The following is a 27927-nucleotide window of genomic DNA, read 5'->3' on the forward strand; positions in this document are numbered from 1 at the left end:
AAAAAATAAACATAGGGATGCCTGGGTGACTGAGTTGGGTAGGCATCTGGCTTTTGACTTCAGCTCAGGTTATGATCTCCCAGTTCCTGGGATTGAGCCCCGCATCGGGCTCTGCGCTAACAGCACAGAGCCTGCTTGGGATTCTCTGTCTCCTTCTCTCTCTGTTCCTCCCCCCACTTGCTCTCTCACTTTCTCTCTCAAAATAAGTAAACATTTTTTAAAAAATAAACACATTAATAAGTGATTACCAATAATGAGTTGGTGCTTGAGAAGACAGAAAAATAAAAGCTGTAGTTTTAATTGGGCTTTAAGGAACGCCAAGTTTTATAATTGGGCAAAAGACCAGTTCATGGTATCGACATCAGCCCTTAACTATGCTTTCCCTTCCCCTCCATGATCTGTGTTTCGGGCTCTCCGCCCCGCCACATTCCTGCTACCTGGTGTATAGAGTCCTTACCCATGGAGAGATTCCTGGAAGAGCAGGGCCACAGTGGAGGCCAAAGATAACATCAGGAATCCCTCAGAGACCCTTTATACGCATTGTCCCAGAGGAATGATGGTACACGGAGCCTTTCAGTATAGGAATTCTCAAGGAGATGAAGGAGGATTTTAAAATGCGAAGGCCAATAAGATGATGTCCTTGTCAGGAGGGTCAATGAATGAAGAGTTTGATTGAAAACAAATTGAAAACAATTTGCCATAGGAAGTAAGAGATTTAAAATGTGGGTATTGCCTCAGTGATTCTCTCCCAAGGGGATCCTCAGAAATGTCCTCTCCCACCACAACCCATGTACAATTAAGATGAAAAAGACTGGCCAGCCCACGCCATGTGGGGGATCCGGACCTCTCAAGCACAGCAGGTGACTGTGTAGGATGGTGTACCTACTCTGGAAAACTATTTGGCAGGGTCTCAAATGTTAAACAAACATCAGCCGTGTAACCCAGTCATTCCACAACTAGGTATTTACCCAAGAGAAAAGAAAGGAACATTTGTACATGTGTGTTCTCAGCAGCAATATGATAAAAGAAACAAACTCAAATATCCATCAAAAGGTGATGAATACCATGCGATAAATCCTTACAATGGAAACCTGCTCAACAATGAAAAGAAAGAAACTACTGATACACATACCAACACAGGTGAATCTCAAAACGATGACCCCTGAATGAAAAGGGTACATGCTCTAAGATTGCATGAACATACAACTCTAGAAAAATGTAAATTAATGCAGAGGAGAGAAAGCCTATCAATGGCTCCTTGGGGATGGGATGGGTGTGGGATGGGTGCAGCAAGGCAGGAGGGAGGCATTACATGGGCCACAAGTAAACTTCTGGGAGTGATGATTATGTTCAACATCTTGATTGTGGCATGATTTCATGGGTACATATACATGTCAAAATCTACCAAATCTGAAATATAAATATGTGCAGTTTAATTTATGTCAAATAAATATGCCAAATAGTTGTTAAAAAAAATAAAATGTCTTTTTCACTCTTGTCTGTCTTACATTGTTTTAATTGTCCTTCAAAATTGACCTCCATATGTCTTCCTCTGGGATCTTTCCCAGTTCCTCCCCTCCCCAACTCCAGAAGGAAAATTAGCTTGTTCCTTGGCTCATATCTCCATTGTAGGTCATATTTATGTTTGTAATTCATATATATGTCACTGTAATAGTTTCTTTGTTGCATCTTCTTTTTAGCTATATTGGGAACCATCCCTGTTGGCTGTCCAGTCAACGTAAGGATACTTAGGCACATTTATGATAAAAATAACATCCTGAAGATTACAAGACCAGTGTCATGGACTGTTAAGTGGAAAGGTACTACAGAAACCTAATAAATAAATCATAAATAAATGCATCAAGCTGTTTAACTAAGGACAAGCAACTCCTCAAGACATAAATTCATAATGTCTGGTGGAAGTAGAGGGAACAATGCCATTTACTTAGCATAATAGTAAAGGAAAAGCTGGGGACAGAGAGCTTGTCTTGGACTTGGTCTTTGTGTAATTAACTTTAAAAATGTCTCCCCTTTAGACTGACTTTAATTTCTAATTCAATGTTTTCATTCATTGATTAGACGTTAACAGTTATGAAGCACCTTATTTTTTAAATTTGAGTACAGGGGTACCTGGGTAGCTCAGTCGGTTGAGCGTCTGGCTTTGGCTCAGGTCATGATCTCGGGGTTCATGGTTCAAGTCCCGCATCAGGCTCTGTGTGCTGACAGCTAGCTCAGAGCCTGGAGCCTGCTTCAGATTCTGTGTCTCCCTCTCTCTGACCTTCCCCTGCTCACACTGTCTCTCTCTCTCAAAAATAAATAAAACATTAAAAAAATATTTTTAAATAAATTTGAGTACAGTCTAAAAGCTAGAGACATTGTCTCTAGCTTTTAGCTCGGCTCCTAGTCCCTACCTAAGACTTGGAGGAGTACAATTGTAAATTCAAGATCACAATTTTCTTTATTAATCTAAGTCTTTTAGGGGTGCCTGGGTGCTCAGTGGGTTAAGCATCCAACTCTTGATTTTGGCTCTGTTACATCTTGCAGTTCTTGAACTTGAGCCTGTGTCAGTCTCTGTGCCAACATCATAGAGACTGCTTGGGATTCTCTCTCTACCCCTTCCCTGCTCTCACACACTCTCTCCCTCTATCAAAATAAATAAACTTAAAAAAAAAACTAAATCTTTTGAGTGAACTTGGAAAAACCTAGCTTTTAACTTGGTTACTCTTTAATTATGCCATTTACCAACCCTCTGACCTCAAAGTCTCAAGGCAGAACTAGAGAACTTTCCCTCTCCACAAGCAAGTCAATTTCTTGGACTTGTTTCTTCATCTTTTAAATGGGAAAAGCAGCACGTGTACTCTCTGAATCACAACACAAGAATATTTTAATAAGGGATGACCCAGTGATTCCATTCCTAACTATATACTCCAAAGAGATGAAGACACACATCCACACAAACGCTTGTACGTGATGTTCACGGAAGCTTTACTCATGCTGGCCAGAGAGTGGAGACAATCTGAACGTCCATCTGCAGTACCCATGGACAAATCAAATGTGGTATAGCCACACCATGGAATATTATTTGCAATAAAAATAAATGAAGTACTGATACATGTTATGACATTGATGAACCTCGAAAATATGCTGAGTGCAAAAGATCGTCACCAAAGAGCTTAGATTGTATGACTTCATTTGTGGGAAATCAAGAATAGGCACAACTATAAAGACAGAAAGTAGATTAGGAGTTGGCCAGGCCTGGGGAAGACGGGAGCGTGGGAGGCGGTGGCTAGCTTGTGGGGGGTTCTTTTGGAGAGTAACAGAAATGTTCTAAAATCAATTGCGGTGATGGGTGCAAAACTCAGCATTTACTAAAAGCTATTGAACTGTAAACTCTGAATGGGTGATTGTACATCATGTGAATCATAGCTCAGTCGAGTTTTTTAAAAGGAAAGCATTTATATGATAGTTATTAGGCTTAAAGATTGGCAAGCTACATATATAAAAGTGTTGCATCCAGCAACACTTCCCATATTTTAATGTGCACACAAATTACCTGGGGATCTTCTTAAAATGCAGATTCTGATTCAGTAGGTCCAGGGTGGGGACTGAGATTCTGAATTTTTAGCAAGTTCCCAGGGAAGCAGAGGCCTCTGCCTCCTGGATCACGTTTTAAATGATGTAAAAGAGAAGAGAATGGTTGTTTTTAAAGAATTTGAAGAAGCATTGGTGAAACAAGGCACACAGAAAACACTGATGAAAAAAGTTACGTTTGAAAGGCGTTTGTGTGCAAATTTTACGTGCTATACAATTTCGCAAGGCTTGGCCAAGTTCCAGTGGTTAGAGCTCTCTAAGAAAATGACTATCCCATTTTTCAAGCCCTGACTCAGCACTGACTTATTTCGGTCACTGTTTCCTGACTTTCCCTATCTTTCCCAATAATCTTTTCCTTGCTTCCATCAGTCTCATGTCTAAAAGTCACAGGACATGGTCATGCCTTTGATTTCCAGTTTTTCCCATAGGGCCATCCTGTTCCTTACTAAGGATACTGGACAGGCAATTCATGCTGCATGTAAAACTGATTTAGGGAAACTTTAATCACAGCTCTTAGTAACATTGCTATAATTTTCTATCAATCAAACAGTCAATGACTGAGGAAATTGCTTAGGGTCCAGGACATCAAACAGTGATCACATTACAGTGCAGTGACTGACAGAGAGACACTTCTCACCCCAGGATTGTGGCATGTCCCATGTTTTGTTGGCTTTTGAATACAAACAAATTCCTGAAGGATGTCTATGGATGCAAGAAGGAGTTAAATAGGAAGATTTACATATTTCTACCTCTTAGGTATTATTACAAACCTAATTTTAGCATCTCTCAAGATCCCAGATTTTACGAAGAATGGAATAGTACCAACTCAGAGCTTTAAAAGAGGTTGTACGACCCCGATGGCCTGCCCAGCAGCCTCTGCACACCGTGGAGATCTTCAGTCCTCTCCAGGACCCTCATATTATCTTAACTTCCTCTGACCTTTCTGGATGATGGGAGCCGGGAGAAAGGCAAGCCACCTGCAAACCCAGCCGGCTGCAGCCAGAGAGCTTCCAAGGCAGTCAGCCCCTGGCTCCAGATGCAGAGATTTCGGTGTTCTCAGCCAAAGTAAACACTTCCCCATCTGGGAGACCCACTGAGTGACAAGTGGCTTTGAAGTAGACATCACTCCCCCAGAGAGCTATTTGTCTGGAGGCTGGGGAGGCGGGAGAAGGAAGACGCTCATCTGCTAAGATGTCCTGCTATCCTGTGTTTGCTTCCTGCAATGCGATCCTCATGAGTTTGGGTAGAAGCGATTACCCTAGCACTTTAAAAGGAAAGTTGCTTCTGAAACCAGATTCTTCTTGGCAGCGCCCTGACATGCCTTCACTGGGGCTGATGAAACAATCTGCTGAGGATTTAGCTCACTTTCACAGACCTTCCTGACCCAGAAATGGAGAGAAACCAGACGGAGGTCTGAAGTCCACCCGGTGTAGCTGTCAGGGACACTGGGATAGGTTCATGAGGTTTGCGGATCCCTTTATCCCAGGCTAAAGAACGTTGCTTTGGAGAATTGCATTCTGGCTGTGAAAACATAATGCTGAGAAGCAACTCAAAAACAAGGCACCCCTGGGCCATGGCCAAGAAATAAGAGCGTCTCTTAAAGCTCATCCAAATGTGGGGAAACCCAGAGGGCAGAGCCCTGCATTATGGAATTTTTTGCTCAATGACATTCCTTTAAAATCACTGACAAACATTTAAAAGATTTGTAAACTTATGTATGCTTATGGGTTTAGGTGGTTCTCATAAAACTTCATCCTAAGTTTTGCCTAAGCATTGAAGAAAAGCGTGCTTTCTATAGAACAAGTCCCATGTATAGGGACGTCCTGTAGAGCGAGTTTGCTGTTACAAGTGACCTAGTAAATATGCTGCCTGTAGGGCTAAGATCACAGCGCGTTCAGCACTGCGCCCTGCTATCCTGAGCCCCACTGAAGAGGTTCAGTTGCTGGGAAAGTTGGGATAGCCTCATTATAAACCCGAGGTGACCCACCCACCCGGCTTGGAGTCTTACTAACACTCAGCCCTAAGAAAAACATCTCACCGTACAGAGTGAAAAATCAGCAGGTTGGGAAATGTGAAGATTCGTACTCCTTTTCTGCCCAGGTAGCCTCAGTTTGTTGCGGAAAATGGAATTTGGTGTTTTACAGCAGTCTGGCAAAAACCAACCAACCAACCAACCAACCAACCAAACAAACAAACAAACAAAAAAACCAAACTACAATGCTTCCACTGTCCAGTTGTCCTGCTTGAAGCTGGCACCAGGCTGACAAGCCCGAGGGATGGAGACACCTCAGGAAGGTGACTGTGGAGTCACAGCGATTTCAAGGCTGGCATGTGCAGAGCCTAGCACAGGGCTTGGCAGGGAATGAATGGGCAAGATGCCTTGGACATCCCCCGTGTGCCCATCTGACAGGCATCATGAGGCCTCGGTGAAGCAGGGGCTGGCAATTTGGCATAGCCAGTGGCCTGGGTAAGAGTGGAGGATCCAAGAGAGAATGTGTTCCTTTGGGGGTGGGGGTGGGTGTTACTGCACGAAGCACTGACACTTTGGGAGTGCATCTAGGGTAATTCAACTGAAAACATTTCTAATAAAACTTGTGCACATCTGTTACTACCCACCTCAACACTGCACATTTCAGAGACATGCATAGTATTTGCCTGACATGCCTAAAAAAAACCCATAAAATGTTCCTTTGCACTTAACTTTGAAATCAATAATGGAGAATTATGCAGTCATGTTGCAGTGGAGGCTGTCAATGTAGCAAAAACGGAGCAGCTTTGGTGGAAAAGAGAGACCACGGGGGTCCCAGCATGAAGGAAAGCTCACTAATGCTTCAGAAACAGTGGGGTGCCTCTGTTGTGGGGGAAAGAATGCTGGATGTGAAGACAGATGATCCGGCTCCAGCCTCAGTCCCATTACTCACCAGTCATGACTCTGGCAAGTCACTTCAGTCTCTCTGAGGCTCACTGTCATGCTCTGTGCTGGGGGTCATTGTATGACTCTGGGGAGGTGGTGTGAGGTGAGCTGTGTGAAAGTGCTTTCTCAGCCATAAAGCCCCGTGTGACTTGTGGGGTGTCGTCTTTCCTAAGCAGTGGGCATCGTCACCAACTGTAAACCAGGCCTCATCATAAATGTCAGGAACACAGTTATTAAGCCTCTAAGGTGCAACGTAAGGAGATAGGGAATGGGGCAACAAAGTTGTTTCAGATATAGTCACTGACCTCAAGGGGCTCAGAGTCTACTTAGTGAGAAGGAATATACTACATTGCCACTCTTATTTTAATAAGATAAAAAAAAAAACCAGTATTCGTCTCCCGAAAGGTGATCAGTAGTGGGTCAAGAGTACTGAGCCATGAACCACCCAGAAGTGAGTGAATGCAGAGGAGAAAGGGACACTAGCTTTCAAGGGAAGGGTAAGATGTGAGCTCAACACTGATGGACAGCCCGGATGTTGATGGGTTCCCAGTGGACACCTGGCTGCACAAATGGTACAGTGGTACTTGTAAGAGATGGAAGGCCTAGACACTAGTTCTAGATGAACACTTCACCCATTAAGTCATCTTTCCAGACTTCAATTGTCTCTTTAAATGTAGATAACCTGTCTGGATTCCCACATATATCAGAGAAATGTAAGATGGTAAAATAATACTTCAAATACCAGGACTTTAAGTCTTTGGAACAGAGAAGTCAGGCAAACAAAAAGACTATTATGATGTCATTCATAGTTTTCTAATATTTTCATTAGAAGCCAAACTAATAACTTCTGTTTATGCAATCCAAGGGGTCTATGAATGAAAGGTTGCCTATTATGTCAAAAGAAAGGCAGAGTAGCAATACTTCTATCAGAAAAGCTAAATTTTAAACCAAAGTTGTAACAAGAAATGAAGAAGGGCACTATATCACAATAGAGGGGACAATCCAAGAAGATCTAACAATTGTAAATACTTATGCTCCCAACTGGAGAACACCCACCTATATAAAACAATAACAAACATAAAGGAACACATTAATAGTAAACAATAATAGTAGGGTACTTTAGCAACACACTTGTATCAATGGATAGATCTTCTAAGAAGAAAATAAACAAGTAAGCAATGAGTTTGAATGACTTTTGGACCAGATGGACTTAACTGATATATTGAGAACATTCCTTCTTAAAGCAGAATACACGTTCTTTTCAAGTGCACATAGATCACACACTAGGTCATGTATCAGGGCTCAACAAGTACAAAAAGGCTGAGACCATATCATTCATCTTTTCTGACCACAATGCTATAAAACTTGAAGTCAACCACAAGGAAAAATTTGGAAAGACCACAAATACATGGTGGCTAAAGAACATGCGTGATACTGAAGAATGAATGGGTCAACCAGGAAGTTAAACACAAAATTTTAAAAATACACAGAAACAAATGAAAACTAAAATATGGTGATTCCAAACCTTTGGGATGCAGCAAAAACAGTCCTAAGAGGGAAGTTTACAGCAATACAGGTCTACCTCAAGAAGTGTAAAAATCTCAAATAAGCAACCTAACCTTACACCTAAAGGAGCTAAATAAAAAAATAACAAATGAAGCCTAAAGGTAGCAGAAATATTAAATATTGAAGCAGAAATAAATGATACAGAAACTAAAAAACATAGTAGATCAATGTAACCAGGAGCTGGTTCTTTGAAAAAATTAACAAAATTGATAAACTTCTTACCAGACTTACCAGAAAGAAAAGACCAATGACCTAAATAAATAAAATCACAATTGAGAGGAGAAATAATGGCGAATACCACAGAAATACAAACAATTAGAATATTATGAAAAATTATATGCCAAAAAATCAGACATTTTGGAAGAAATGGATAAATTCCTAGAAACATATAACCTAAAAAACTAAAACAGGAAGAAATAGAAAACTTGAACAGATAACCAGCAAAGAAATTGAATCAGTAATCAAAAATGTCCCAATAAACAAAAGTCAGGCAGCTTCCAGGGGCATTCTACCAAATATTTAAAGAAATGTTAATACCTATTCTTCTCAAACTATTCCAAAAAAATAAAAATGGAAGGAAAACTTCCAAACTCATTCTATGAGGCTAGCATTACCCAGATTCCAAAACCAGATAAAGACTCCACTAAGAAAAGGAACTACAGACCAATATCCCTCATGAACATAGATGCAAAAATTCTCAACAAAGTATTATTAGCAAATTGAATCTAAAAGCACATTAAAAGAATCATTCATCACAATCAAGTGGGGTTATTCCTGGGCTGTATGTGTGGGTCAATATTCACAAATCAATCAGCATGATACACTACATTAGTAAGAGAAAGGTTAAAAAACATAGGATCTTCTTAATAGATGCCCAAAAAGCATTTGACAAAGTACAATATCCACTCATGATAAAAACCCTCAACAAAGTAGGGATAGAGGGAACATACCTCATCAGCATAAAGGCCATATACAAAAGACCAATAGATAATATAATCCTCAACAGGGAAATGCTGAGAGCTTTTCCTCTATGGTCAGAAACAAGACAGGGATGTCCACTCTCACCACTGGAAGTCCTAGCCTCGGCACTCTAACAACAAAAAGAAATAAACGGCATCCAAATCAGCAAGAAAAAAGTCAAACTTTCGCTATTTGCAGATGACATGATACTCCACATAGAAAACCCAAAAGATTCCACCAAAAAATTGCTAGAACTGATATACAAATTCAGTAAAGTAGCAGGATACAAAATCAACATACAGAAATCTGTTCCATTTCTATAAACCAAGAACAAAGCAGCAGAAAGAGAAATCAAGGAATTGACCCTATGTACAAGTACACCCAAATCCGTAAGATACCTAGGAATAAACAAAACCAAAGAGGTAAAAGAGCTGTATGCTGAAAATTATAAAACATTTATGAAAGAAATCAAAGAAAAGATGACACAAAGAAATGGAAAAACATTCCATGTCCATGGATTGGAAGAACAAATGTTAGAAAGTTGATACTACCTAAAGCAATCTACACATTTAATGCAATCCCTATCAAAACACCACCAGTATTTTTCACAGAGCTAGAATAAACAATCCTAAAATTTGTATGGAAACACAAAAGACTCCAAATAGACAAAGCAATCTTGAAAAAAAAAAAAAGCAATGCTGGAGGCATCACAATTCTGTACTTCAAGTCATATGACAATGCTGTACTGATGAAGACAGTATGGTACTGGCAGAAAAATAGACATCTCTATGTCAATTTTCTGATCAATGGAACAGAATAGAAAATCCAGAAATGAACCCAGAACTATATGGTCAGCTAATATTTAACAAAGCAGGAAAGAATATCCAATGGGAAAAGAGAAAACAGTCTTTTCAACAAACGGTGTTGAAACATTGGACAGCTACATGCAAAAGAATGAAACTGGACCACCTATCTTCTACCATACAAAAAGTAAATTCAAAACGGATGAAAGACTTAAGTGTGAGACAGGAAACCATCAAATCCTAGAGGAGAGCACAGGCACTAACTTCTGACATCAGCCATAGCAACTTCTTTATAGGCATGTCTCTTGAGGCAAGGGAAACAAAAGCAAAAGTGAACTATTGGGACTTCATCAAGATAAAAACTTCTGCATAGTGAAGAAAATAATCAACAAAACAAAAAGGCTACCTCCAGACTGGGAGAAGATATTTGCAAATGACCTATCTGATGAAGAGTTAGTATCCGAAATCTATAAAGAACTTATCAAACTCAACACCCCAAAAATAAATAATTCAGTGAAGAAATGGGCAGAAGACATGAAGAGACTTTTTCCCAAAGAAATCATCTAGATGGCTAACAGATACATGAAAAGATGCTCAACATCACTCATCATCAGGGAAATACAAATAAAAACCACAATGAGATACCACCTCACACTTGTCAGAATGGCTAAAATTAACAACACAGGAAACATCAGGTGTTGGTGGGGATGCAGAGAAAGGGGACCCCTCTTACAATGCTGGTGGGAATGCAAACTGGTGCAACCACTCTGGAAAACAGTATGGAGGGTCCTCAAAAACCTGAAAATAGAATTACCCTATGACCGAGCAAATGCACTACTAGGTATTAACCCCAAGGATACAGGAGTACTGATTCAAAGGGTCACATGCACCCCAATGTTTAGAGTAGCATTATCAAAAATAGCCAAACTATGGAAAGAGCCCAAGTGTCATCCATAAAAAAAGAATGAAACCTTGCCATTTGCAAGGATGTGGATGGAGCTACACAATGTTATGCTAAGCAAAATAAATCAGTCAGAGAAAGACAAATACCATATTATTTCACTCATATGTAGAACTTAAGAAACAAAACAGATGAACAGAGGGAAAAAGAGAGGCAAGCCAGAACACAGACTCTTAACTATAGGGAACAAACTGAGGGTTACTGCAGGGGAGATGGAGGGGGGGGGTTGGGCTAGATGGGTAATGGGCATTAAGGAGGGCACTTGTGATGAGCACTGGGTATGTATGTAAGTGATGAATCACTAAATTCTACCCCTGAAAGCAAAAGCAAAAAAAAAGTTTCCCACTAAGGCATTCCTTTCTCGGTGCTCAGACCTCAGGAGTACGGGAGTCAAACTAGACAAAGGACCTGAATTATGTGGCCAGTTTCTGTTCAATAAACATCGTGGTGTCCATCTACAGACACACAGCAGGGCCAAGCTGTAGCCATTCTCAGGGCCTGTGCCGTGCTCTGAATAACATCACCCCAGGAATATTAAGTGTCTCTCTCCTACCTCCTTTCTTTCCCTTCAAGGTAGCTTTAGAGAAGCCACAAAGGAGAAATTCCAGACCTTCCAAAGCTTGCGCCATGGAAGGTGATAATCGCAGACCTCTGGCAAACTGCTCCAGGAGAGTGGCAAACAGACACCCATGTGCACCCTCATGAAAATCCTTTTCAGGAGCCCTCATGGGACTGGACGCTGTGTAGAAATGGTTATTCTACCAGAGCTGCAATCCCCATGCTACAACGCCCTTGGTTATCTTCATTCCAGGGCTTTCTCCAGTGGGCCACTGCCTTTCAGAGTTGAAATGAAGGGGGCTGTCCAGCGATGAGCCAAGACCAGCAGCTGGCACAGGCCAGGCCTGTCTGCAGGACGAGGGCAGCTATCAAATGTGTGATTCATGGCCGGAGGAGGCTGCCAAGCCCAGCAGAAGGGGTACAGTGGGCACTGGCCAAGAAGGCGCTCTCTGCCCTGTGCCCTTGTGTGCCTTCTGTGCCAAGAGCACAGCTCCTCCCCCCAAGTCCCTCCCCCAACCCCTGCCTTCCCAAGAAACCAGTCCACGGGACAAAAATGCCCAGCAAGTTCCTTCCTTTTATCCATATTTAATCAGGTACTTGAAACAGTGCATGACTCATGTTGGACTCTGCCAAGACCAACATCATCAAGCCTCTTTTGTGTAAGAGTTAATTCTCGGTTCCATCAAGGATCTCAATGAGCGGAACCTCACTGCTTCCATTGCAGAGCTCTGGATTCAGGGAAAGGGGTGAGGACCACACTGGTGCTGCAGAAAAGCTGAGCCAGAGTCGCACAATCTATTTTCTAGACCCTCTTTCCGGGACGTGTTTTCCTCGAAGACCTGGTCATAGTCTGTAGGTGGGGTTTGCTGCAAGGGGTCAGTGAGGAGTTTATCAAAGAAGTGTTAGGGTCCAAGGGCAAGGACTAGCGGAGTCACTCCAGGGAGGAGGAAGCACCTGAGAACAAATATCATCATTTAACTCTGCTGTTGATGTTGACTGTGGTTTGGGATGAGTCTCTTGGTATCTGTGTAAGAGGAAATGCAGTCCATGGCTCCCAGAGAAAATAATATGGGTTGTCCTAAGAACCAAGGGGCAATACCAGAGAGGGATCTTTAAAAGTTTGGTGAATTAAGGCTCTCTAAGCAGTGCAAACGACACTTTTATCACCTTGGTGGAGGGTGATGGACTGGGTTAATTCTCTGGATCAAGGGAGAGGTCCAGTCGCCTCCTTGCTTTAAGGAAGTTTTTGTTGACACACTGCTAAGAGAAAAGCAAAGTGCTCTTGCAGTTCTGGTATACTAATGTGTGTGCAAAAAAGAAGAGTCTTATATCTGCTCATTTGTGCAAAAAAAAAAAAACCCCACTAGGAAGATAAGAAATTACTGAGCTTGCTTGTCACAGCGGATTGGTGGAAGTCAGGTGGAGAGGATGGAAAGATGGTCAGGGGAGCAATACTTCTCTGAATAGATCTTTTTGAGTAGTTTTGGCTTTTAGTGCCATGTTAAGTTTTGCACACTCAAAATAAAGCCAGTAAGATTGAGGGGTAGGGGAGAGGAAATCGGTTACTCCTTTAGGAAAACAGAAAACTGTCTCTATCATCATGGTTATGGGAATGGTCAGCAATAAAAGGACATATATAAAAGGCACTATTCTTAAAGTCTTTCTGACTTTGGAAGGAATCTGTTATAAGCTCTGAAATTGAACTCTACACCATGAAGAATTCTATAAAGCTTCCATGATCTTGAAGACTAGAATAGCTGTACAAATGTCTTTATGATTTCAGGAAAGGGCTGGTAAGAGTAACACCATAGACTGAATGTTTGTTCCCCCAAATTCATACAATTGAAGTCTGATTCTCAAGGTGATAAATTAGGTGGTGGGGTCTTTGGGATGTGCTTAGGTCATTAGTGTGGAAACCTCATCACAGTGGGACTAGTGCCCTCAAAAAAGGGATCCCTGAACGCTCCTTTGCCCTTTCCAACATGTGAGGATGCAAGAACATGGCCATCTATGACTAGAAGGTGGATCCTCATCAGCATCAAATCTATTGGCACCTTCATCTTGGTCTTTCTAGCTTCCAGAACTATGAGAAATAAATTTCCATTGTTTATAAACTACCCAGTCTGTGGCAATTTTTGTAGCAGCTTGAGCAGACTAAGACTCATGAGTCCCCTTCTGGGGTTGTGGGAAGTTATCACGGCTGGTTCCAGGCAAGTACTAAAGCAGGTGGCTTGCCTCTGAATCTTGCTTTCTCATTTCCTGTCTTCTCTGCCCTCCTTACACCTCCATGCTTGGTTCCCTCAATCTGTCTCCATGCCTGATTATTCCCAATAAGGCAATAAGTCAGAAGTCTGAAGAATGACCTTTAAGAAGTCCTAAAACTGAACACAACAGTTCTCATAGTCTGAGGACATCCAGTGTTCAGGATGGCAGTTTGATTGTTGTTGTTTGCTTGTTTTTGAAATAGTCCTACTCGTTTCTGGTAAAGGATCTATAAAGATTTGAACCTAGAGTTTATAACATATAAAATATATGTTCATCGTCTTGCTGGTATAGTTCAACACTAAGCTGGCTTGTTGGAGTGCAGAAGACTCCTAAGTAAACTTGATTTTGATTCCCCCAACTCCAGAAACAGATGTCGTCAAACAGGTGGATCAGAGAGGACTGAGTGTCCAGGGCTCAGTAAATTTCCAGACTGACCACGGAAATTCTGGCCCAGACCCAGTTCTCCTTAAATAAATGATGCCATTTCTGGGTTAATTTAGACTCTTTTCTTGGGGCCCTGCAGCCCCTCTGGCTACCTCCCAACTAACCTCCCAGGGCCTAAGTCCTCCCAGGATCCCTTTCTCCTGGAGAAGGTCTCCTTGGCTGCCCCTTAACTCTGCATTAATTAGCATCGGAAAAGAGAAGGGTATTTTGTTGAGATTCACCCCATGGAACTTGCCCCAGACATTTTATTCTTGTCTTCTATTTTTAGCAATGATGTCAGTTGGGTTAAATTTTGGTTTCTAATGAATCATTCCATTCACATTGCCCTCTATTAACTATGCCAAGCAGATTTTACATTACAAATCTCCTACTTTTAATGAGATTAATAAGCTTATCCTTAGATCTTCGAAGATTTATAGATACTCAGCAGAGTGGGAAAGGCCTGCCTCATTTATTGGCTGTGTATATTTAAAGAAGGGATTTCAGAGAAGTCATTAAAGTGACATGTGTCTTCCCTCTTCAAAATCTTTATAATTGTTTGTGTGCATGTGTACATCACAAAAGAGCTTTCTCCAGCCCCAAGCTCTTGAAAACCAGGAAGTGTTACACAGACTGGTAACCACAGCTCCCCAGAGCCCTGTCTTTTGAGATCTGAGCCATGTGTTATGATAAATAAATAATCCCCTGAAGTGCATATCTTGCTTCTGCCAAGGAGATGACAATTTAGATGCACAGCTTCATAACGCCTACAGGAAAGAATTTAGGAGAAGAAAACGTTCCACATCTTGGCATGAAAAAGGGAAAGGCCCCATTAATAACCAAGATTACCAATGCAAAAAGTATACGGGGGCGACCTGACTCAGCGCTGGAGAGAAAGGTCTGGAGATTTAAATACCAGTAACTGGGTCTAAAGCCAAGCAAAAAGGAGAAGATGAATCCATGGATGCCAGGAGTATTGGATAACCAAATGTTAGGAGCCTGGCATCCTGCAAAAGCCCAGCTTGTTTCTGAACCTCAGTCCAAACTTTAGTTTCTGGACTTCATCTATTTAGTGCTCGAGCTTTCTGTGAGATAAAGCTGCGCATTTCAAGGCAACAAACAAACAAAAAACTAGTTATATTGAGCCCCTGAATTTAGAGTGGCTAAAGCTGTTTGCCCAACCTAATAAAGGTAGTCATGTGACTTAACATTTATTGAAACGGCCAACAACCTATGGAGATGAATGGGTAGCAAGTACCCTGTAAAATCACCTTGAGGAAAATAGGTTTGAATGTTAGCAATTGGATTTCACCAGTGGTGAATATAAGAACTTGCCCTATCTAGGAAAATGTCTTAAAACACACACACACACACAGAACACCACCACTACTGGGGACATTATCTAATGTCTTTAAACAAGGAATTCCTTGACAAATTCCCTTCAGAACCATGCACTGGGAAAAGGCTTGCTCCTCATGACCACTGAACCATCCCTTAAAGTCACACACAAAGAATTGGGCGACGCACTGTTTTCTCCTTTTTCCAGGTTGGTGGACAGCTGAAAAGTAAGGTTCCTGTTTGCCATCATTCATCTCCATTGGAATTTATTGCTGTAATCTCTTCTCACCTTCACTTTGGGGTTCATTTTGGTTTTAAATCATTTTCTACAATCTCAATTTTTTTTCCCAAAAGTGGGTAGCGTATACAAAAGGTGTCACTAGTACAGAGATTTAAAATGTGCCTCTTGAGACGTGTTTCCAAGTCCATCGCCTTGGCAGAATGTCTGTTTCCTCCCTCCCCATTGCTTATTTACTTAAAATGAGAAAGGACAAGAAAGCAAAACACAGCAAATGCGGGCAGAGGGTGTGCCTGGAAAATTCCCAGGAAAAAACAACTGACAAACTATTGCCCCTGAAACAGATAGGTCCTGGGAAGAATAATGATTTTCATGTTCGAAGACTCTTTCTCTCGCACAAGCAGAGTTGGAAGCTGGTCTATTCAGTTCCTTCCTTGGTGCTCAAGCAACAGGTGATGTGACAAATGTGCAGTTCGGGCACTGTCTGTCTACTGTAGTCCAAAAGAAGTGAAGTTAATATGCAGAAGGGGACCTGAGAGGTGCCCTATCCTGGTCACTAACCACATTCCCAGATTTCTAGGACATCCATGAAGATCTTTGCATTTGGTTTCCAACGGTCCAAAATTATTAACAAGGTTACAGAAATTAATTAGCTCACAAGTTGGAAAATTACCCTTTAGGTAGAAATGCAAGGGTCTTGCAGGCCGTCTCCCTTGGAATGAGTCATTAGTAACATTTTGTGTGTCTAGATTAAGGAGGAAAGTTCTGGTGCTTCCTAGTTCTGCACACTTGAAAGGTATGGTGATGAATTTTGACTACAGTAGATACCAGGTGTCAGTAAACATGTTCAATGAATGAGTTGTACAAATGGAAGTTGGAAGGAGCCAAGGAGGGCAGGGGGATTGCTGGTCTGGGAGCGGGAACACCTCTGCCATTCCCTAGCATAGTGAGGCATCCATCCTTTCCCATTCCCTGCCCCAGGAGGCCAATCCTGCTGACAGTATCATCCAAGCCCCCCTTGGGGTTGGCCTCGGGGTGGCAGGTGGGAAAAGGAAGATAAATAGCTAGTTAGCCCATCTCAGCTCCTGCTTTTGCTTTATCATCCTTCCTTTTTTCTCTTGACCCTGCCTCCACCTCTCCAAGTGGTGTGAACCATTTGGGGTGGATTCCAAATCCTTAATTCGTCTGAACCATTTCGGATGGATTCCATTTCTGCCCGGCCTCAGATAGATATAAATGGCAACCAGCTTTAGCAAACTAGGAATGGATTTGGAGCAGTGGGGCTGAATTCTGAGCCTCTGCTGGGCTCAGAGTCGAGTCTGGATTCTAAGACACTGCTGGGTGGGGAGGGAAGCAGGAAAGGTTAAGGGGTGCCCACACACCCGGGGTGCAGTGGCCTGTTCCTCCATCTCACCAGCAGTGTGAAGTCAAGGACACCTCAAGTGGTCTTGAAGCTACTGCCCAGAGGCTTATTTTCAGTGTAACTACCAAACATATTAATGCATGTGGGCACTTGGGGATAAAATTGCTCAATGTTTTTAAATGAAGGTTTGCTGGGGCACCTGGGTGGCTTAGTTGTTAAACCCCTGACTCTTGGTTTCTGCTCAGGTCATGGTCTCACAGTTCCGGAATCCAAGCCCCACATCTGGTTCTGTGCCTGCTTGAGATTCTCTTTTTCTCTCTCTCTGTTCCTTCCCCGCTCATGCTCCCTCTTCCAAAATAAACAAACTTTAAAAACAAAAAATATTAGGGGCCCCTGGGTGGCTCATCCTTAAGTGTCTGACTTCGGCTCAGATCTTAAGGTTTGTGAGTTCCAGCCCTGCGCTGGGCTCTGTCTGTGCTGACAGCTCGGTGCCTGGAGCCTCTTTCAGATTCTGTGTCTGCCATGTTCATGCTCTGCCTCTCAATAATAAATAAAAATGCTAAAAAAATATTTAATATATATTTGCTTGTTTTTTTTTAAATAGCTATTTGACAAAAGGGTAAAGTGATCCCATGGTGAGGTAGTGAAGCCAGAGTCTAGGCCTCACTGCGTCTGCAGAACCATCCCCAGGCCCTGGCGCTGAGCCAGAAGCCTAAGTAATTGCAGGAGGAAACCAGGACTTGGGCGGGGGTGCGTGGAGTGGGCAATGACAACCGCAGTCCTTCTTATTTAGGTATTTTATATATATATTACATCCAAGTATGACAGTCATGTGTACCATTTCCCGGGGGGAGGCAGATGTTTCCAAGTCCAGGCAGGGCGTGGGGGCGGGCTGGGCGGGCGGCTGCGGAGCGGAACCAGGGGCCGTGCTTACAGCAGCTGCAGGAGCTTCAGGGACTGGAGGAGCGCTCCGGGCTCGGCCGCCGCCAGGTACTGGCAGCACAGCCAGTCCTCCAGCTCCACGCCGCGCCCGCGGTCGGCCGCCCTCTCGGCAAACTTCATCATCATCAGGGCCCGCTTCATGTCGATCCAGTTGTGCAGCGTGCCGCACAGCACCTCCTCCGACGTGCCCGGCTGCTCCAGCAGCTCGCGCCGCGGCCCCCACAGCAGGCACTGCAGCACGCGCTTGGCCTCGCCAATGCGGATGCGCTTGATGGGGTCGGCCTCGAGCAGCAGGTGCGCCAGCTGCTGCAGGCCGGGCGAGTAGAGGGACAGCGCGGGCAGCGGGGGCAGGTCCTCCTGCCGGTAGTCCTGTTCCCGCAGCTGCGTGCGCACCTCGAACGGGTTGGGCTGGTGCAGGAGCTCGTAAATGAGGATGCCCGTCTGGAACTCATCAAACTTGCGGTACTGCGAGGCCGACACGATCTCGGGTGCCAGCCGGGCCTGGCTCTTCTTCTGCTGTAGGTTGGTGGTGCCACCGGGCTTCTGCTTGGCCTTCAGGAAGTTACTGATGATGAGCCTGGGAAGGTACTTCTCGCCAGGCACTCCCGGGCAGGTGGCTGCCGCGGAGGCGGAGAGAGGCGCAGAGGTGCAGGCAGAGGAAGCTGATGGGGCGGCAGGGGGCGGGGCGCTGGGGGCGGCGGGGGAGGCCTGGGGGGAGCAGTGAACCAGAAGCAGGTTCTCCAGGCACAGGTCCCGGTGGATGATCCCGTGCTCCTTCAGGTGCTCCAGCCCATTGCAGAGCTGCAGGAGCAGGAAGCACACGCGCCGTTCGTAAACCTCCGGTTCGGACTGGTGGCTGGAGGCGGAGTCCCGCACAAAGTCAGAAGCGGTCTGGTGGGGCACCTCTGGGGTGATGACCACCACGCAGTCCTGCTCCTGGGCAGGGGGGTGTGAGGGAGGTGCGGGCAGAGGGTCCTTGGGGGCGTCAGGAGAAGTGAGCATGCTGGAGGGCACCGAGGCGACAAAGTGGCCGCAGTCCTGCTGGATGTTGAAGTGCACGGGCACAGAAGGGCTGCAGTAAGGGGCTGCTTTGGGCTCCGGGGTCTTGCAGATCTGCGGGCGAAAGGTAACGTCAATGTGAGAAGTGGAATCCACCATGCGGCTCAACTAATGGTCTTGGGGCATTTGCATATCTGCTTGCAAAATGGAACAGTGAAACCCTTACTCACACCAGACACACAAATGAACCTCAACAGTGATCACATTTAGGTGGAAGAGCCCCAAATACACATTTTAGAAGAAAACCCAGGACAGACTCTGAGACTTTGGGCTGGGCAAAGATTTCTCAGATGCCACCCAAAAGCATGGTCAATAAGGGAAGAAAGTAGGTACTTATTCAAATTCTTAACTTTAGTGCTTCAAGAGATACCGTTAAAAGGAACAGACAAGTCATAAGCTAGAGAAAATATTTACAAAACACCTGTCTGATGAATAATTTTTAAATAAAATTTAACAAAAAACTCTCACAATCCAATGAGAGAATGAGAAACTACCCAATCAAAAGTGAACAAAAGATTTTAATAGGAATTTTACCAAAGAAATATGTAAATGGCCACAAGCACAGTAGTTACTGGGAAGAGGCGCCTGCGTGGCTCAGTCCATTGAGTGACTGACTTCCACTCAGGTTATAATCTCCTGGTTGGGGAGTTCGAGACTCGTGTTGGGCTTGCTGCTGTCAGCACAGAGCCCACCTCAGATCCTCTGTTCTCTCTCCACTCTCTCTGCCCCTCTCCTGATTGTGCTTTCTCTCTCTCAAAAAATAAACATTAAAAAAAAGTAGTCACTGGGGAGATGCAAATCAGAGCCACGGTGAGATACTGGTTGACTAGCACGGCTATAGTAAGAATGTCAGACAGTAACAAGTGGCCATGAGGGCGTAGAGAAATGGGGATCCTTATACATTGCTGGTGGAGTATAAAATGGTGCCATCCCTTTGGAACACTGTTTGGCAATTTCTTTAAACATAACACGATGACACGACCCAGCAGGAGGGGGCTTCCTGCAGAGCAACGTGGCGCCCTGAGATCGGTAGGAAGACATCTGTCTGCCCACAGTGTGTGCCAGACAAATCCTCAGGACACCAGACACGAGTTTACACAGGCGGTCAACCGTACCCGCACTCCTTGCACCCCACGGTGGCCACCTGACGGCGGACCCATTTGGCCGCTGGGGCGCTCCCTTCTTGGGGACAGGGACAGAAGCAGGCCCTTCTAGGCTGTGGCCACACTCCTCGAGGCTGCCCTGGTTTCCAGATCCAGGTAAATGTGCAATGCTGGGTGCTGGCACGGCCTGGTGAGCCAGCCATTTGATAGGAGCTGCTAGATGGAAGTCACACACCTCCCTCCAAAGGTGAGTCAGGGAGCTGAAAGGAAACAGAGGGCTCTCCAGGGTTAGGGATGCCAAAGTGCCCAAGGCACCCTCTGAACTGAACGTGGGGGTAAATGAGCAGGTGAGCTCGAGCTCCTCTGGGGAATCCCCATGGCCATCACTCTCCTGCCTCTTCAACATCTTGTACTAAGGGCAGCGCCAGCCACCAGCCACGGAGGGTCTGGAGCCGCAGTAATCCTCCTCTGGCTGCCACACAGCTGGAGAGTCCAGCCAGACATAATGGCCCTCTGTCAGGCCTCAAATTCCCCGTAATTACAATGAAAGGGACAGAGGAGGGTCTGTGGTCTCCTCTCTCAAAAGGATACAGTGCATCCTCAGCCATGCGTTATAGAAAGGTGAGGATCAGTGTGTAATCCGGCAAAGAAAGGCACCTTGCATCTACCTACAACATATCATCTGGCGAGAAATCCAAAATAACCCTCCAGGCTGCCGCGCTGCCACACGCGATTACAGCAGCGCTTTCAAAGCACCACATTGCTAACAGGTGACGGTTCCAGTTAGACGGCAGCTATACAAACCTTCTCAGCATGAAACCTGAAAGAAAAAGAGTCCAGCTTCTGAGGAAACGTTTGAAACGATAATTAGGGGTAAATGGAGGCGGCACATTAGTAATCTCCGTATTATAAAAGTAAAACAGAAGTAAAACGTAAGCACATTTCGTCCCGGACACTGCCTCCTAATACACTAACAAAACTGATTCAGGACCACATATCCAAAAGGCATTGTTGCGGACCCCTGATTGTAGCTCAGCCAACTGTATTCGGCTTTTAAACGGCACTCTTCTGAAACACTATTAAACGAAAGGGAATCTGCAGCCCTCAAAATGTAGTCTTGCACATAGAGCGCAGCCACTGTGTGTGGACCTGTCTGTCGTGCCCTCCGTGGCTATGTGGGCCATGCACGGCTGAGGTCGGGGTCACTCCAGTCCCGTGAGAGCTTCTCAGCCACAACACACACCTACCGAACGCTTGCACGTGTGGGGCACTGTGCCTACTAAACAGCATTTTTCACACAGTGTCTCATTAAATCTCAGACAACCTGAACAGAAAGGGTGAGGTAGATGCTTCTACAGAAGAGGAAACAGAGGCTTCGAGGGGTTAAATTATTTGCCTGAGATTGTACAAGGGAGAAGTTTCCAGGAGTCAAAAGTATGGGCTTGGAAGTGAAAAAGACCTTGGCGTAAATACGAACGTGGCAAACACTGGCAAGTTACAATCGATTCTTGTTATTTGCAGAAGTTAGGGTGTATGAAGTAGCCACAAACACGGAATGAGTGAATGCTGGGCCGCTGCTCCTGGGGGAAATACAGGGTGAAGTTCTTGCAAGCGTCTGTTCATAACATTTTTTTACCAACTGGCCAACATACAACCTTGCTTTGTGTGTGTTTCTGTTTAAAGACGCTTTATTAGTAGACAGTGTTGATTCATAAACACAGAACTCCCACGGACGGCACTGTAATGCATGCCTAGACGAAGCTCAGCTAACACTCTCCCAAAGACACATCACAGCCTCCTTGTCCTCACGACCACAGACAGGACTTCAGCGCTCAGCTTGGTCATTTTCAACGGTGAAATCATCAACACAAAGCACAAGAATGTGAAGAACGAGACAATGAAGAGACACCTGTTTACATGTGAGAGCCGAAACAGGAAGCCAGAGCCTTGCCTTATCCCAACCTTGGCTGGGAATCCGCATGTCCGGTGACTCAGATTTCCCCCTCCCATGTGCATTTCCAGGGACCACAAAAGGGCCACAGATTATGATTTGGGGTTACAGACAAATTTTAGCAAGTGAATTCATAAATACAGAATCCACAAGTAATGAGGATCAACCTTATTTATCTCAGTCTGTTTTCTCCTCGACAGTCTGGGCAGTGATAGGTCCTTCCTCCCAGGGCTGCTGTGAGCAGCCAGTGACAGGACCCAGGTGTGGCTCTCGGCACAGTGACCAGCCCATGGTGAGCATGCACTGGAGGAGGTTGCTATGGTGACGGCTCTGCAGGTCGGGCTGTAGCCATGTGCTGAGGCAATCCAGAGCTGGCTTGCAGGTTATTGTACAAACCTGGGGGCCGCAGCTGTCCAGGGCCTGGCAAGTGCTTCCAAGGATCCCTTTTCTCAAGGGCATCAAAGGCCTGGGCCCAGCAAACACCACTGACAGTTTGCACAGAGATGTAAATGAAGGAGCCGAATAAATGGGGGCTGGGCTGGATGTATTTTAAAATTGGGAGCTAGTCCTCTGTCAGGACCCTCCAACTTCTCCCCTGTCCGACATCTGAGAGTCAGCACAGTGCAAAGGTGGGGGTGTCTGGGTGGATGCCCCAGTGATCGTTTCACAGGGCTGGATGGTGGGTGCGGGTAGAGGAAGGCAGGGGGAGACAGGGAGGCTTCTTCTCCACCCTCACCCCCTACATTTCATTTTCAGGTGGTCTGAGCTTGGGGGTTAGTGCAAGACCACACAAACCTTTGGTTCAGCTCAAATTTCAAACGTTTCGCTGAGCCAAGTCTCACTTTCAACTTTGGAGCCACAGCCTCCTTCGTGGTTAAAAATCTGGGCTAAGTCACGTTCTTTAAATAAAGGCCCAGCTGGCTTAACACAAGTCCCTAATTACAGAACTGGAGTCCTAGTTGACCGAGGAATAAAGCAGCTTCTAAAACTCACGCACAGCTGATGATTTTTCCCCCCACCACACAGTCACGCAGCAGGCCTACAAGAGCTGGCCTCAATCTCCTGGCTGCTGCAGGGCACTGAGCCCATAAACTGAGGGCCCGGCATTTAGTGGGAGCAGGTGCGAGCCTGCTTTGGTTAATGGGAACTTGCGAGCAAGGCTTGGGCTTACCAGGCACAGATGACATGAGCTCAGCGACGGAGCGGGCGGCGCAGGAGGGGAGACCGCTCCGTCCAGATGACTGTATTCCGTCTAGACTGCAGAGCTAAGGAAGTGCAAAAGCTGCACATGGGAAATGGTGTTCCCAGAGCCCGCACGCCACAGGTACCAGGCCAGGCACACTTGCAAATTGATATTGTTGTTCCCCAGACTCTGGACACCGGACGCTCTCCTCCAGATTTCCTTTTCATACGTTACAGAGATGGTCCTTGGGCTGCCGTGTCTCTGGCAGTCAGATAGGACCGGGGACTCTCTTCCTTAGAGGGCCAGGGCCCATCATCTCACTTCCTTATGGCTTACGTTTCTAATGAAATGAGGAGCAACACTTGTTTTTAACCTCCTCTGGGAAAGCTGGATTTTCTGCATTGTTCTTCAGAGAATATGGCTAATTCTGCATTGTTCTAGGAGGTCCTAGATCCAAGCTGCACATCATAGTCACTTAAAAATATAAAATCCATGGGCGCTTGGGTAGGTCAGTCAGTTAGGCATCTGACTCTTGGTTTCGGCTTAGGTCATGATCTCACGGTTCATGAGATTGAGCCCCACACCAAGCACCGACAGTGCAAAGCCTGCTTGGGATTGCTGTCACTTTCTCTCTCAAGATAAATAAACTTTAAAAAAATATACAAAAAAACAGAACCCTTTGCCCCGAGGTTCTTATCAGTGGCCCGCTAGCTCCTTAGGGTGCTCAGCAGAATCACGTGACCTTCTACCCCGAGGCAGGAGGGAGCAAGTGCTTCTACCGGGTCCTTCCTTCCTCAAAATGGAGAGACACTGAATAAGCCCAGTTCCCGCCCCAGGAGCTGGGTGGCCGTGGCTGATGCCCTTGGCCCCAGGGAAGGGCCGTGAAGGGTAGCTCACAGATTACCTCCTCAGGCTCCCCGGGGGCTGGCAACAGCAAAGAGCCTCCTGTAGACACCTCCATCCCTCAGCCATTGAGCTCACATTTTCATCCTTTCATTGGTTGGTGGGTCTAGACCCCTGGATCTGGGCCCACAGGACAACCATGTGCTCATGTTGGGCTCATTTTCCCCCTACTGGAGGGGGGGATCCAGCACCATCCTAACAGGAAGGGGAACACTGGGATTGTTTCTTTTACACTTTCCGCTGTGCTTGGGGAGTGGCGGAGAAAGATCACTTACCGAGAAACTAGTGCGGGGTTTAGACAGAAAGAGACAGTGAAGGTCCAGAAATCCACAGACACTCAAGACAGGATATTTGCATTTTCTTCCATCTGGTGCCCTGCTAGACTTTTGGGACCTTCATTTCTGGATAATCAATTGTATTCTTATAGCCGTATTGGCCTCCACACCCCCAGTTTTTTCATAGTAAGGAAGCAAATAATTACATATGGCCCCCTGAACCTGGGCCTAAATCTGGGGTTACACTAATCTATTCCTTACGATGGTATCATCAAGTTCTTAAAAAATCTCAAAAGTCACTGCAATTTTCCTTGGCTAATTATAATATTTTAAATGAAATTTTAACATTTACTTATTTTTGACAGACTGAGAGAGACAGAGCATGAGCAGGCAAGGGGCAACGAGGGAGGAAGACACAGAATCCGAAGCAGGCTCCAGGGGCTCGAACTCACAAACCATGAGATCATGACCTGAGCCAAAGTCGGAAGCTTAACTGACTGAGCCATCCAGGTACCCCTAATTATCATAATATTTTTAAAAACTCCACTGGTAAGCAGGAAGCCACCCTCTACTCCAGGCCATTTCATGTTAGTTCAGTATTTGCATTTGTTTTCTGACTGGAAATAAAAGAAGATCTTGGGACAGGTGATGGCAGAAAAAAAGAGCTCAGCGTTCTCCTCCTCACTACCCACAAAACTTTGCATGTAAAGAAGAGCCACAGGACCGCCAGGTATTCAGGGGACACCGAAGGAAGAAGAGAAAACGGGCCGCATGGAAGGAACAGAATGTGTGGTGGAGACCAGAAAGACCAGATGGGTCCAGATGGCTTGACCAGCTTGCGGAGAGCCGCACCTTGAGAGAGCGGTGGGGGGTGGCAGCAACAGCCCTGAGCTGGTGGCAAAAATTAAAGCGCTGTGTTACTTGGACTAGTCACTTAACTTCCCTGAACTTCATTTTCCTTAATGGACAGGATAGTAGCAGAGGTGCTGCAGACAAGACAAGACAAGACAGCATTCAAATCCATCGCAGCTGCCAGCCCACTGTGTGCAGCTAAATCATCTGGCCCATCAGATGCCCCATCTGTAAACCCCGTCTGCCCCGTGAGGATGTGAGGTCATGTAGTTAATGCACCCGAGAGTCCTGTTGCATAGTGAAGGCTTACTCGATGCAATTACTCTTATGTTCAAGATCATGCCTAATGTTCATTGTCCATCCCCTTGACTAGATGATAAGCTCCATAGGAACCTTATGTCCACCTCTCTGTACTCAGATCTTTATAAAGCACCGGGCATAGAGTGAGTACCTAGCACTCAGTAAAATCTGCCGAATAAGTGAATGAACCGCCTGCAGCGCTAAAAGACAATTTGTTGCCCTAATCCAACTAGACCACATAGGTTCATTCCCCAAAGCACAGAACGCATCTTACATTCACTTCTATTACACTATAAATCTCACTGCACTGTGTCCTGGGCCGGGCTGAGGGTGCCATCGGTGACAGAAAGCTTAAAGCCTGTGCCTGAAGCCCGGACAGGTGAAAGGACTTGCTCCAGCGGCAGTCCTGCCACAGCCAGGACCAGCTGGTTGCTGGGCAGAATAGGAGCAGGGGGCAGGGTAGTACCTACTTTCACTGCAGGGGGCGGGGCGGTACCTACTTTCACCGCATAGGTGCTGCCGGGGTCCTCGGAGCAGGTGGCACAGTAATAGATGGCGTCCCCCGAGTCACAACAGGGCCTGTTACAGGTCAGTTTGAAGAGCGACCAGTTATTCTCGTTGAAGTGCAGTTCCTTCTTCTGGCCGCCCATGAAGAGGTCCTCACACTTGGCTGCGAGGCGGACCAGGGACTGGGCATAGAGCCCCCCGAGCTTGGCGTAGGTGCCCTCCTTGCTGCTGATGCTGCCCAGGAGGCTGTGGAGGTGCAGCTGGGTGCTGCCAGTGGAGGCCTGGCTGGACACGCTCAGCTGGGAGGCCGAGGCCGACGGGGCCCGTTTGCCCTGGAGGCTGGGGCTCCTGCGGCCGCTCTGGCCGCCCGCCAGCCCTGGCGCCGGCAGCCAGTGACCGTTGCCTTTGAAAGTTTTCTCCAGGGGCTCAGAGGAGGAGAAGATAGGGTGATGGCGGCTCCCGGGGCTCGAGGAGTAGCTGAAGTGGGACTCTTCGTGGGCACAGACATTGGTTTCCGAGTGGCTGAGGTTCAGCTTGGGACTTGCGGTTCTTGGCTTGGGGGAGCCTTGAGTCCAGAAGAAGCCATCGGGCGAAGAGGCCGCCCGGCTCACTAACTTCTTCTGGGGGAGCGGCGGGGGCTGCAGGGGGCCGCTCGGGGCCACACCCTCGGGGCAGCCCGATGGGAAGGGAACAGGAGCGAAGAGTTTCTTCCCGCTGCTGGTGGGCGAGTGCGCTGGCTCAGACGAAGGGCCTGAAATTGAGAAACAGCAACAAGCAGGCTAAGAGGCTTATGCCACTCAGTTCCAGGGGCCTGGGGTCAAAGAAATTGATTTTATTTTATTTGTTATCTATTTCTAAGAGACAACATATGCACAATGAACACATTCGAAGACCAAAAAAGGTCTATGGCGCCACCGAACTCTGCCTCCTACCCCACCCCTTAGCCCAGTGCCTCTGATCGGAGGAAGCCACTGCTGGCAATTTCCAGGGATCCTGCTGGAGCTGTGCCAAACAACGCAAACAAACCACATGCACACATTTACACAAAGGAGATATTTTACATCAGATGTGCAGATCTATCTAATTCTTTTTAACAGTGATCCTGTCACATATCATCATGTGCAAGTATCAGGATTTATTTAACCAGTCCCCTCTTGATGGACACTTAGGTTGTTTCCAATATTTTGCAAACAATGCCTGTAAACCGCAACAACAAATTTGAGCATGTGGTTTGAATGGATTTTTTTAAAAGTCGGGTTTAATTTACCTAGAGCAACCCCCCACCCTTTAGTGTGTACTTCTATGAGTTTTGACAAACACCCTCCTGCCTTAGGGGGCAGGTTATGTGATTTTATAAATGAAGAAACAATCTTTCCTAGACAGCAGTTCCCAGAGTGGGGCACGTGACTGCTGAACCTGACGGTGGCTTTAGCCCCCACCCTCCCACAGAGCATGCGGACGTTCAGGAATGTCATCGATGGTGACAGGCAATGACTGGACCTCGCTCTTTGTATCATTGTATGAAATGGAGGTTTCAAACCAATGAAACAAGAGTTCGGGTAAAAATATGCAGGGAACAAGGCACGGCCACTGAAGACAGAAAAGGGCAAACTGAAATACAACTCCTTTCTTTCATTCTTAGGAACCAGCTGAAAAAGGACGTCCCCACGATTTTGATAAAAGGTTTTAGGCAGATAACAGGAGCATTAGCTGTCTTCACAGGCCCTAAAATGTGTCCTAGTATCCAGAAGGCTAAAATGTGAGAGAAATATGGGTCTGACATTCACGGACTTAGGCACTAATGGCCCCCGCCCCTCACTGAGTTCATCGGGCTCTATCATCCTAAGGGCAAGGCGTGCAGTGTCCCTCTGT

The 27927-nt window shown here is 45.7% G+C and overlaps 1 protein-coding gene across 3 annotated transcripts in view; it reads right to left on the reverse strand.

Annotated features, from left to right (window-relative positions):
• Positions 1 to 17762: 17762 nt before the first annotated feature.
• Positions 17763 to 27927, reverse strand: part of PRAG1 (PEAK1 related, kinase-activating pseudokinase 1) — a 50896-nt gene continuing 40731 nt past the window's right edge. For all 3 annotated transcript variants that reach the window (XM_029935368.1, XM_029935353.1, XM_029935358.1), the window contains exons 5-6: positions 26049 to 26806; positions 17763 to 19035 (exon numbers count right to left, since the gene is read on the reverse strand). In XM_029935368.1, coding sequence (XP_029791228.1) covers positions 17911 to 19035; positions 26049 to 26806 — 1883 coding nt within the window. In that variant the 3' untranslated portion in view covers positions 17763 to 17910. The remainder of the gene's footprint in view (positions 19036 to 26048; positions 26807 to 27927) is intronic.

Source organism: Suricata suricatta, chromosome 1, assembly GCF_006229205.1.
Source record: "Suricata suricatta isolate VVHF042 chromosome 1, meerkat_22Aug2017_6uvM2_HiC, whole genome shotgun sequence".
NCBI classification, from domain to species: Eukaryota; Metazoa; Chordata; class Mammalia; order Carnivora; family Herpestidae; genus Suricata; species Suricata suricatta.